Below are 12927 nucleotides of genomic sequence, written 5' to 3'. Positions count from 1 at the left end.
GAGGGCTGGACAGCAGTGTGGGTTCCAGGCAGATGAGGGCGCCCACAGCTGGGGTTGTTCCACAGGAGGCCGGGCTGGTCTGTGTCCTGGGGACTGGGGTTTAGACCAGAGGCTCCACTAGGGGACTTTGGACAGGTGTCCACACGCACACAGCAAGGCTGAGTTTGAGGCATTCTGATATGTATGGCCAGGAATGGATCTTCTTTCTATAGGAGCAACAATAATGATGATAACACAGGCAGAAGGCTGGGCATGTGGGCTGTGGGTCTGGAGTTGGACACAATTTCTTTGTTTTTTTTCCCCCCTGTGCTAAGGGAAGGGCACATGACCCCTCCAGCCCACAGTCCTCTGTCAGTGTACGCAGGGAAGGGATGACCTGGGCAGCATGCTCCTCCGGGGTTCTGAGCCCTGCCCCGCCCTCTGCCCACTCCCCACAAAAGCCCAGAAGATCCTAGGCCAGCCAGGGACCGGAGTCTGCCAGGGAGTGCCTGCTGGTTTCTGCATTGCTTGACCCCAGTACATCCTAAGTCAGGGTGGATGTTAATAGGCCTGACCTTTGGACCTGCATGGGTGGGAGAGCTGGATAGGAGAGCTGGCAGGCCAATCCCTGGAGACCAAAGGTCAGAACAGCCCTCGCCCTTCAGGTTATTTTGGTACCAGAAGGTCTGACTTGCGGATTTCCAGGTGCTGGCTAGTTTATGGCCTGCAGTTGGCCTCCCTGGGAGGGCATGGGGGTGAGAGCAGGAAGTGAGTGCTGGCCAGCCCAACGGGATGTGGAACTTGGCCTTGGCTGGGCCTGTGCACACATGGCGTTGCGTCTGCTGGTGTGCTCCCTGGCGTCAGCAGGCAGGATGTGTATGTGTGGGTTGGAGGTGTCGCCCAGGACTTTCCAGGTAGGTGCGGTGGAAGAAGCAGAGCACAAACGAGGCGAGAGTGTTGCATGAAGAAAGTGGTAGCTGAGATTGGGACAAGGTTCTGCAATGACAGCCAAAGGCTGGAGAAGTAGGGATCCCTGCTATTTACCGAGCACTTGCCTTGTGCTGGGCACTTTCCATATTCCATCTCATCAGCCCAACAATGCTTATAAGTGCAATGTCCTCCCATTTACTGAATGAGGAAACTGCAGTTCAAAGAGCTCGTGTGCCTTACCCAAGGTCACACAGCTAGCGAGAGTCAGAGTCGAGATTTGAACTCTGGATTCCCTGAGTCTGCAACCAGACCTCTGCCCACCTTCTGATGTGGAACAAGTGGATGAGAGTTTGGAGAGTCAGAGGGGGAGATCAGCATCTATGATTCACATGCAGTTGTCCCCCAAGGGGATCAACTCTGCAGAGAGCTGTTGTCCCCACCAGAGTATGCTGTCTCCACCAGGATACCGACATTGGAGCAGTCCACCCATCCTAGACTTCCCCAGTTTACTTGTCTCGTGTGTGTGTGTGTGTGTGTGTGTGTATGTTCAGTTCTCTACAGTTTTAGCACACATGCAGTCACTTTGTAGAGAGTCCGTTCGGCTATTCCTTCAACCCTTTTCACCGCTCTCCTCCCAACCTATTGCCACAGCCTTAGCAGTTTGGTCTGCTGGCCTTGCGAGTGGGGTAGGTGGGGAGTCGGCATGTTTGGACATGTGTGGTGGGGTTCAGGCGGCCACTGTGCCTGGGAGCCAGGGAAACCATATGTCACACACAGTGAAGAAACATCGTCGCCTTCCACACGTCAATTATAACCCCAGTTCAGGGGAGAGCAAGATCATTTTCCTGTCTCCGAGCGCACTTTCTCCTCCAATGGGAAGCAGTTCTCTTTGACAGGAGTGCTTCTATGTTGACAAGTCGAGAAGAAAGATTAGGTTGGATGTGAAGTGTGTTATTACTTCCACCTTGATATGCCTGTAAGGGGGGTAAAGTCAGGGAGCAGCACGTTGTTAGAGATGATTCACAGCATGACTCACGCCACGAAGCAGCACCGGAGAGAACGCACCCTTACTGGCTGGCCGCTCCGGGGTGGGGTCGGGGGGAGATCTCCCAGGGGACGGTGCCATCCCTGTGGCACAGAAAGGGTTCTTCGCTCATCAGCGGCGTATTCCAGACTCACATGTCTCTCACTTAAGGACATACCATAATTCTTACCAAGCCTAATAAACTTTTAAGAATGACACATTTTATTTTCAAATAGTTTCAGATTTTTAGAAAATTTGCCAAATGGTACAGTGAGTTCCCCCACCCCGTTCCCCCTGTTGTTAACACATTACATACGGAAGCCGCCTTCGCATCACGTCATGAATTCCCACTGACACAGCATTAAACTAAAGCCCACTCTGTGGCCCGATTTCCTCAGTTTTACTCCATGCCCTTTCCTTTGTTCCAGGACCCCGCACGACATTTAGTTGTCACGTCTTCTTAGGCTCCTCTTGGCTGTGGCAATTTTGAGTACTTTTTCATAAATGCAAATCTACTCCCATTCAGCCTCAGGATCTACCTCCCAACTCTGACTTGCATTCACATCCGTGCCTGCAGTTTTTTGCCTCTAAAATGATGGATTCTAGAGCCTGAGATTCTGACAGGTGTAGGCAACAGCACACCCAGGAACCTCAAATGCCGTTTGTTCAAAACCAAGTTCATCTCCTCTAAGCCTGCTTGTGCTCAGTGGAGCATCATGCCCTCGAAGACCCCTGCCCCCCATCTGGGACACATCCCAACTAGTCCTGCTCCCTAATCTCCTGACTAGGAGTGGCTGGTCGCTTTTCTTCCCTCCTCCGCCGTGTCTCCTCCCTTCCCCAGCTCCATGACCACCACCATGGTTCTGGCCAACATCGGCCTTGCCTAGATTGGTAAATCACTCTGCCTCTGCTCTTTTCTCCTCTGGATCATTCTCTGCCCAGACACACAGGCATGCTTTTCAAAACCACGTTTTCAGTGGTTCCATGCTTGGGGTGATGTCCTTGCGCCTGAGGACAGCACAGAGGCTGCTCTGGGTCCTTCGGCAGCTGCTCAACAGGCCCCCACCCCACCCCCCAACTCCACCCAGCTCACCAGCAAATGCCAAATCCCCTGAATCCCTTGTCATCCTCGCCACTTGCCTAATAGTCTCCTGCCTTTTTTGGGTCTTCCTGGAAAATCCTCTCTATCCCCTTGCATTGCTGTTCAGACCTCCAAACCCTGCTGGGGTCGCCCTTCCTCTGGAGAGTGTCGCATGAGTTAACTCTTTCTCTCCCTGTCAGTCACCCCTAACCCCCAGCTTTTTGCACTCATGTGTCACAATACATGCTAAGTAATTGGTACAAAATGACCAACTTCTGTGGGGATCAGGATACCCCTTTGCACCCGTATGGGTCCCCTCCAGCTGCCATGATGAAGTACCAGGGGCAGGGGCTTAAACGACAGAAATGTATTTCCTCACAGTCCTGGACACCAGAGTCTGGAGTCAGGGTGTTGGCAGAGTCAGTTTCTTCCGAGACATGTCTCCTTGGCTTGTAGTGGGCCACCTTCTCCCTGTGTCTTCACAGGTCTTCCCGCTGAGGCTGCCTGCATCCAAATGTACTCTTCTTACAAGGACACCAGCCGTCTTGGATGAGGGTCCATCCTAATAGCCTCCTTAATCCTAAAGGCCTAACCTGGGGGACAGGGCTCCAATATATAAATGTTGGCGGGGGCCACTTTAGCACATAACAGGGCTCTTCTCTCCTCTTTCTTCTTACAAGCTCCTGGGGCCTCACATGGTCCAGGGTCAAGCCCTCCCTCTGCCACTCCTTTGGAGAGCTATCTGAGCCTCGGGTTGCAGAGTCTTGTTTTTTTTTTTTTTTTAGATTTTATTATTTATTTTTAGAGAGGGGAATGGAGGGGAAAAGAGAGGGAAAGAAGCATTGATATGCAAGAGAAACACCCATTGGTTGCCTCTCGCACGCTCCCAACCAGGGACCTGGCCCCACAGTCCAGGCACATGCCCTGACTGGGAATCAAACCAGTGACCTTTTAGTTTGCAGGATGCCACCCAACCCACTGAGCCACACTGTTCAGGGAGAGGTTGCAGAGTCTTCATCTCCAAAATGAGACCATCGAGCTTTCTCTGTGGGGCTTGTGTGAGGACTAGACTCGCTGGGCAAGTGTCTGGATGAGTCCGGTGGTCAGCACATGGGTGCCATCACTGACCTCATGCATTGAGGGACTTTCTGCAATGACAGAAATGTCCTATGTTTGTGCCGTGTGGTAGCTTCAAAGCCACAAGTGGCTATCGAGCACTTGAAATGTGGCTAGTGTGACTGAGGAACTAGACATTTAATTTTCTTTCTTTTTTTGCAGAATTTTATGTTTTTATTAAATACAATGTGTACATCATCTGTCTGTTCACTTTCTTCACTGTGCAGCCTGGCAGCAAGATTGGCACCCGTGAGGGCTAGCGGGGCTGCTCTGTCCACAGTAGCTTTTCGGTTCTCCGAGGAGACGTTGTGAGCGTCCTCAGCACAGTAAGATTCATCGCTCCTCAGCACTTCAAGCTCCTTGACGCTGTGGACCAGGAGCTTTCAAAAGCCACTGGGCATGGGGGAATGGTGGGGGGTGGGGGTGGGAAATGGAGACAACTGTACTTGAACAACAATAATAAACAGAGAAATAAAGAAACAAAAATAAAGAAAGCCACTGGGCAGCATGTGCTTTGTGTTCTTGTCACTCCTATAAGCCAGGTTGGGCAGCAAAATCTGGGCCTTGAATCCTCTGCGAACCCTATTGTCAGTCCCTCTGGGATTCTGCCAGTTCCGTCTAATTTTGACGTATCAGCCTGACTGGGGCTGGATGAACTTTTGGCCCTCTTTTTGACAATCTTGGGTTTCGTGAGGGGTCCAAAGGTAGCCATGGTGCCAAGTAAGAGACGGTTGCCACCTCTGTAGGCAGCACTGAGGAAGAGCTGGAAATTTAATTTTAATTGAAATTGAGGTAGCCACATGCAGCCAGCTAATGATTACAGTATTGGGCAGGGCAGCCTGGTACACCAAGGGCCCCTGGCTTGTCCCAGAGTGTCCCTGCATTAACCCCTGACATGCTGTGCCATAGCTATGAGTCCCTTCCCCTGGCCATGTGCCTGTGTTGGATGCTACTCTGTGGCCCCTGGGAGTCTTCACTTGCTTTGCCTCTGGAAAGCATTGCCAAGTGCAGTGAGGGCCAGAGAATGCTGACGGGCAGACCAGGGGCCTCTGAGTCTCCAGCGGTCCTTTGAAAGGGTAGGGGGACACTTACTTATGTAGCCCCCTGAGGATTTTCCCCTCTCAGGTGGCTCGAAGCCCTTGTCCACCTGCATTTCCCCAGTGAAGGACTCCACCCACCCACCCTGTGGTTCAGCATAGGCCTCTGTTTCTGCCTACAGATCCATCCCTGTGTTTCTGAGTCCACTTTTCTGTTTTTGCAGCCCTTCTCAATAATCCAGGGCGGCTGCCTGCCCTGGTTACTGCAAAGCCGGATCACAGGCCCCAGGTTTGTGACCTAGCCCTGCCCTGGGCTTCCAGTGGTTCTCAGGACTCGAAGACCAACCCCCTTATAACTTTCACAAAGTCTTGTCTGACTCCCTGCCCCAGGCTTGTCTCTCCTCCCTTTATAGGCTAAGCAACTTCTTTTTTCCTGGTGGTTTGTTCTTTCTGTCTCCAGGCCTTTGTACGATGTGGTCTCTCTGCCTAGAGCACTGATTCCTGGGATGCCTGTAGCTTGTTAGGGTTACCTCCTGCTGGCATTCTCCTTAAACACCATTTTCTCCAGGAGCCTTCCCGGATGGAATCATGTATTCCTGATCTGACATCCCAAAGGTAGCTTTTCTTTCTCTTTTGCATTCATCCACTGCCCAATTGTTTAACATGCAGCTAATTGCTAAATGCCACACGCCCTGTTTAGATACTGGTGACACAATGCAGGACGGGACACAGTCCCAGGCCTCCTGAAGGTCACTTACGTTCTTGAAGAGGAAGGTTAAAGATTAAAAAAAGTGAACACAGAAACCAAAAAACCACAAATTGTGCCCCAGGAAAACAAACAGATGCTAAGTCAGAGCCAGAACACCACCAGTGGGGGGCGACCCGGCTAGAAAACGGCCAGCAGGGGACATGAAGGGGCGGAGCTGAAGGGCGCCAAGGCCCGGCCCGGTCCCCTGGCCAGGACAGGCCCCGCCCCCACAGGCCCCGCCTCCGGCCCCGCCCCCATACTGTGCGCGCGCCGGCCGGGCAGCATGGCGGCGGCGGCGGGCGCCCCTCAGACGGGTCCACCGCAGCCGCCTCCGCCGCCGCCGCCCGAGGAGTCGTCGGACAGCGAGCCCGAGGCGGAGCCCGGTTCCCCTCAGAAGCTCATTCGCAAGGTGTCCACTTCGGGTCAGATTCGCCAGAAGGTGAGACACGGCAGCGGCCCGGGCGCGCGCCCCTCTCGCCGAAGCGAGCCCCGTGAGGCCCGCGGCTCGGCCGGAGCAGCCGCCCAGGCCCGGCCCAGCGTTTAGCTGCCTGGGCGGAGCGCGCTCCGCGAGGTAACGGGCCGGACTCCCCACCCCGCGCCCGGGCCGAGCGCCCTTCCTGGAGGGGCGGCGGCGGAGATCCCGGGCCGGGGGCGCAGGTGGGGGCCGCGCGGGGCGGTGCGCGGGGCCTGGGCTCCCGCCGCGGTGGACTGAGAGGAAGCCCCACGCCGCCAGGAACGGGAGGAAACTGAGGCCTAGAGGCGGGGGGTGCGAGCGCACCAGATAGGGGGCTCCTGGCTGCGCCCCGCAGGCGTGCGCTCCCGGAGCCCGGGTTCTGCCCATTTCGGAGCCCCGCTCAGGTCCTGTCCCGCTGGGCGCTCCGCAAGACTCACCTGTGGTCTCCCTAGAAACCCAGCTGGACCCGGAGTGCGGGCTCGTCCCTTGACTCGCGTGCGTTTTGGTGCCCCAAAGGAGAGGGATGCGCGTGTGGTGACCGTCCGTCCCTCCCTCCCTCCGCGGGGACGCGGGGAGAAGGGGCTTCCCGTGGCCGGGCAGCCGCTCTCCGTGGAGAACTCGAGACCGCGAACGCTAGCTGCGGAGAGACGCGTTTCCTTTGTGCAGGAGGAAAGTTGCACCCTTTGTCTTCCCATCGCGGCTGCCGTTGCAAACCGCCTCTGGCGTTGGCTGTAGGGGAGCGCTCCTGTTGGCACCGGGCTTCCTCGGGCCGGGGCCGCGCAGGTGGCCGCGGGCTGGCGGCCCCGGGCGGGCGCAGGCTCGCTCACCCTGCTGCAGTGCGCTGTTCCTCCGCGCCAGATAGGTTCGGCTGCTGCTTTTGCCCCCGGAGTCATTTCTTTCCCCTACCTTCGGCCGGCTTTTGAGACTCGTGGTAGGGTGGTCTTTTGTCCTCGCACGCCCCAAACCGGGCTTATTGTGAGTGGTCCAGGTATTCAGCAAAGAGGTCTCGAGTGCCTCTCTTGTTCCAGGTAGAAGAGTCGCGATGATAGCGATGGCAGTTCTTCAGTGCTTGCTGTGTGCCTACACTTTCGTTGGGGTAACTTTACAGCACTTGGCATAGGTCACAGCTCATCTCGTACTGGTGCCAACTCATCGAGTCGGGTGATGGGGACGACAGACAACACCCGACTCGATGAGTTGGCACCAGTACGAGATGAGGTCTGTCGTCCCCATCTTACGGAACTGGAAATGGAGGGAGGCAAGTGACGGGACTTGCCCAGGGCATCTCAGGTAGTAAATGTGGATGTGGATCTGAACCGCGGTCCGGATACCGAGAGGGAAGGCCATTCCTCCGTCCGGGATTCCAGTCTGGAGGGGATGGACACCTGCGTGCAGGACTGTGGGGCGTGGTGAGTGCTGTGGAAGCTCAGAGCACTTCGGGAGCAGGGCAGGCAGGGATAAAGAGGCCCCCTGTAGGGCTGGATTGGAGGGGTAGAGTTTGCGGGGCTAAGTGAGGGAGGAAAGGCTCCCCACAGAGTTCAGTGTTGACTGTCCAACCTTTTGGCATCTCCAGGGCACACTGGAAGAAGAGTTGTCTTGGGCCACACATTAAATACACAAACACTAACAAAAACTGATGAGCAAAGAAAAGGTTAAGTAAATTTATGATTTTGTGTTGGGCTACATTCATAGCCATTGTGGGCTGCATGGGTCACAGGTTGGACACCCCTGGCCCACCTGGGATTGAGCAGAAGGTGAGTGCAGCAGGTTGAGAGCAATTAGGGAGAGGCTGGGAAGGTAGGTTTTGAAGGGCTGGCCTGGGATTGGCTTTTGGCCTTGGGGAAGAGGGAGCCACAGAGGGTTATTCATAGCATAGTAGCGACCAGGTTGGATGTGCTTTCAGGAAGATCTCCAAGTGACCCTAATCAGGAGCCACGGAGTTGTCCTTTCCCGTGGATTGATCCTCCAGCATGTTATGTGCCTAGTGTGGGGTATATCCTGTGATTTACAAGTGTGATTAAGATTTGATCTCTTAGAGATTTCAATGTTTGTCCAGAATTCTGTTCTTTAGGATGTGGGTTACTTCCCCAAACAAAACCAGACAAAACAGTGGTGGCTGCTCCACCAGCTGTTCTGCTTGAGGAGGAGTGATGGGTAGCGCGTTAAAAATATACCCTGAGGACTCAAGCTTCTGATTACAGTTACATCTGCTGTACAAATAGCCTAAAGCTGACTTTTCTTTCGGGTTGTTGGTGACTGTCAGCATGTGGGAAATAGGAGGTTTCCTGTATGTGCAATACCCCTCCCCCCTTTTTAAGCAGAAAAGCCATTCAGAAAATTTCTCTGGTAGATGTGGTGTGTAAGAGATCTGTCCCAAATGGTACCGGGTATCATTCTGGGTCCAAAAAGGAAAACCAAACCCACTTTATGTATTTAAAACTGGGAATTTAAGTAGGGGCATGTGCACGTAAGTGATGAAGAATTGAGAATGCAAACAGAGGGCAGTGAGGCAACCCTGAGATGAGGCAACTAACTGGAAACCACTGCCACCCCTAAGCTGGAGGACAAAGTGGGGAGGTGGCATGTCTGACTCCAGGAGTGACTGCCACCCTTCAGAGGCTGGAACTACCCTGAGTTGTCTGGAGGGGCTGGAGCCTTGGGGAGGGCGCAGCTGTTGCTGGAGGCTCACCCATGCCCCTTCTGCTTGGGAAACCCAGCCTGCAGGGTCCAGTCCCACCACCACTTGGAACAGAGCAGTAGAGGAATGGAGCTGAGGACAAGGTGGCCCAGGACCCAAGTCGTATGTGTGTCAGTCAACTTTTGAAATACTAGTCCAGTAAGCTAGAGCAGTCCAAATGGAAAAAGAAAAGGAAGTATCTTATGACAGTACTTCCCAAATTTGAATGTGCAGCAGACACATCCCTGGGGAGCTTGTTAAAATGAAAATTTTGGTTGAGTAGCTCAGGGGTATAGCCTGAGATTCTGCATTTCTTTTTTTTTTTTTTAAAGATTTTTAATTTATTTATCTTTAGAGGGGGAAGGGAAGGAAAGAGAGAGAGAAATATCAATGTATAGTTGCCTGTCATGCATCCCCTGCTGGTAACTGGCCTGCAACCCAGGCATGTGCTCTGACTGGGGATCAAACTACGATCCTCTGGTTTGCAGGCCTGTGCTCAATCCACTGAGCTACATCAGCCAGGGCAGATTCTGCATTTCTGATCAGCTCCCAGGAGATGCTGCTGCTGGTCCAGGGACCAGACTTTGAGAAACAAGACCTTACCCCACGTGTAAAGAGGAGCCTCACTGAACTCCAGGTCTTTAGTAATGAGGTTTTAAAAAATTCTTCCTCAAGTCTCCAGCATTCTGAAAATGTGATGTGTGATTTGGGAAGGCTGTTTGTTACTTTAGTATTTCATGCAGCTCTGGTATTGTTACATGTTCCAGTTCCCCCAGCAAACCATTTGTATATCCTGACTGTAGCACACAACAGTGATTCTCTAAGCTGCATAGCTGCAGTGGAGACGAGCAAGGTGTTCATGCACTGGGAAATTAATCCACCAGTACATTGTAAGGTATCATGAAATTGCAGTTTATCAGTTAAGGTAGAGTTTTAGTTTATTTAAAGGTTTTTAAGCCCTGGCTGGTGTAGCTCAGTGGATTGAGCGCGGGCCTGCGAACCAGAGTATCGCGGTTCGATTCCCAGTCAGGGCACATGCCTGGGTTGCAGGCCAGTTCCCTGCAGGCCAACTCCCAGCAGGGGATGCACGAAAGGCAACCATACATTGATGTTTCTCTCCCTCTCCTTCCCCTCTAAAGATAAATAAATAAATAAAATCTTCAAAAAAATTATTATTAAAAAAAGTTTTTAAAAGTTAACATTTTTGGCTTTGTGTGTAAAAAGGCTTCTAGTCCTGAGTTCAGATTTAAACAAAGCATTTACCCACTGTGAAATGAAAATTAGTAGAAATTAGGGAAAAGTTTCAAGTTTTACAAGACTTAAAAAAATGACAGCTTTATTAAGATATAATTTATATACCAAATGCCACTCATTTCAAGTGTATAGTTCAGTGATTCTTCATATCTTCATAGTAGTGCAGCCATCACCAGTCAATTTTAGAACGTTTTCATCACCCCAGAAAGAAACCCTGTAACCATTGGCATTCACTCCCAACTCTCTCAGCTGTAGGCACCTGCTAACCCACTTGCATGAAAGGCGCTGTGTGCCTTTCATGTCTGGCTTCTCGAACTTGGCAGGCTGTGTTCGAAGTGCATCCCTGTTGTAGCACGTGTCAATACTTTTCCCTTTTTATTGCCGAATAATTCTACATTATGTGGATATACTACATGTTATTTACACTTATCAGTTGATGGGCATTTGGGTTATTTCCACTTTTTGGCTGTTCTGGATAATGCTGCTGTGAACATTTGTGTGCAGGTTTTGTGTGGACGTGTTTCATTTCTCTTGAGCATATACACCTATGGGTGGACTTACTGGGTCACATGGTAACTCTGCCCTTAATCTTTGAGAAACTATTAGACTGTTTTCCAAAGTGGCTGCAGCATTTTACATTCCCACCAGCAATGTATGAGAGTTCCAGTTTCTTCATGTCCTTAGTTACTGTCTTTTTGATGAGAGCTGTCCTAGTGGGTGCGAAGTGGTATGAAAGGTTTCAATACTAGTGTGTAGTGGTATTTAATAGCTTTTGGTGTCAGATGAAGTTGATCCACTTCCTGCCTCCCTGCTTATGAGAAATGTGATCACAGACAAGTTTCTAAAGTTCTTAAGACTTGGTTTCCTTATCTGTAAACAGGGAAAATATTAGTTCCTGGGTTGGCAGTAGTGACAATAGATGTTAGGTGTGTGCTCCTTAGCCTCAATTTACATATCTGCAAAATAGAAATGATAATAGTTCTCAGATCCGTAAAACAAATGATAACTCACAAAATTAAATAGGATAATGCATGCACAACACAGCATAGTGCTTCACCCATCTCAAGCATTCAGTAAATGGTAGCTTTTATGATTAGTTCCTTCTTTCTGATTGTTCATTTTTTATATTTTAAATAGTAGCCATCTTTCTGAACCTGTCCTTCCCCACCTCAAGCTGATCTGGGTGAGTTTTTATTTCTGTCACCTGGAAGAGCAAATAAAAATGAGTCTGGTAGACAATTAGCAATGAAGGGCTTTAAAAAAATTGCTTGTTTGTCCCTGGTCGGGTGGCCTAGCTGGTTGGATAGTGTCCCATACACCGTAAGGTTGTGGATTCAGTTTGCAGATGGGCCATATGCCCAGGTTGTGGGGGGGTTTATTTTTTATTTTTTAATTTTATTTTTTAATATATTTTACTAGTTATGCCATTCGTTGTCCCATTCCCCCCCCTTTCATTCCCCTCCACCCTGCACACCCCCCCACCCACCTTCCCCTGCTTTAGTTCATGTCCATGTGTCATAAGTTCTTTAGCTTCTACATTTCCCACACTACTCTTGCCCTCCCCCTATTTTCTCCCCACTGTCTATGCTACTTGTTCTCTGTACCTTCTCCCCCTCTCTCTCCTTCCCACTCCCCTGTTGCTAACCTTCCATGTGATTTCCATTTCTGTGATTCCTCTCCTGTTTTAGGAGCCCACTTAGTTTGCTTTTGTTTTAGGTGTGGTTGTGAATAACTGTGAGTTTGCTGTCCTTTCACTGTTCATATTTTTATCTTCTTTTTGTTAGATAAGTCCCTTTAACATTTCATATAATAACTGCTTGGTGATGATGAACTCCTTGAGCTTGACCTTATCTGAGAAGTGCTTTATCGGCCCTTCCATTCTAAATGAAAGCTTTTCTGGATAGAGCAATCTTGGATATAGTTCCTTGCCTTTCATGACTTGGAATACTTCTTTCCAGCCCCTTCTTGCCTGCACGGTCTCTTTTGAGAAATCAGCTGACAGTCTGATGGGAACTTCTTTGTAGGTGACTGTGCCCTTATCTCTTGCTGCTTCTAGAATTCTCTCCTTCATTTTAATCTTGGTTAATATAATTATGATGTGCCTTGGTGTGTTCCTCGTTGGATCCATCTTCTTTGGGACTCTCTGAGCTTTTGGACTTCCTGGAAGTCTATTTCCTTTGCCAGATTGTGGAAGTTCTCCTTTATTATTTGGTCAAAAAAGTTTTCTACTTGTTGCTCTTCCTCTTCCCCTTCTGGTACCCCTATAATTTGGATGTTGGAATGATTAAAGATGTCCTGGAGATTCCTAAGCCTCTCCTCATTTTTTTTGAATTCTTGTTTCTTTATTCTTTTCTGTTTGGTTGTTTCTTTCTTTGTTCTGGTCCACACTGTTGATTTGAGTTCCAGTTTTCTCTCCATCACTACTGGATCCCTGTGCATTTCCCTTCATTTCACTTAGTGTAGCCTTCATTTTTTTGGTCTACTTTGTGACCAAAATCAACCAGTTCTGTGAGCATCCTGATCACCAGTGTTTTGAACTATGCATCTGATAGGTTGTCTGTTTCTTGGTCGTTTAAAAGTATTGGCTCTGGGGCTTTGATTTGTTCTTCTGTTTGAGCCATAATTTT

General features: G+C 50.5%; 1 protein-coding gene across 1 annotated transcript in view; it reads left to right on the top strand.

Moving 5' to 3' along the window:
* The first annotated feature begins 6187 nt into the window (after positions 1-6187).
* Positions 6188-12927, top strand: part of DGKD (diacylglycerol kinase delta) — a 108414-nt gene continuing 101674 nt past the window's right edge. The window contains exon 1 of the mRNA XM_037063477.1: positions 6188-6354. Within this exon, the coding sequence (XP_036919372.1) occupies positions 6199-6354 (156 nt within the window). The 5' untranslated portion in view covers positions 6188-6198. The remainder of the gene's footprint in view (positions 6355-12927) is intronic.

This window comes from Sturnira hondurensis, unplaced genomic scaffold (assembly GCF_014824575.4).
Source record: "Sturnira hondurensis isolate 20B ecotype Veracruz unplaced genomic scaffold, ASM1482457v3 Scaffold0014615, whole genome shotgun sequence".
NCBI lineage: Eukaryota > Metazoa > Chordata > Mammalia > Chiroptera > Phyllostomidae > Sturnira > Sturnira hondurensis.
Note: the sequence above shows the minus strand (reverse complement) of the source record. Positions and strands in the feature narration are given on the sequence as shown.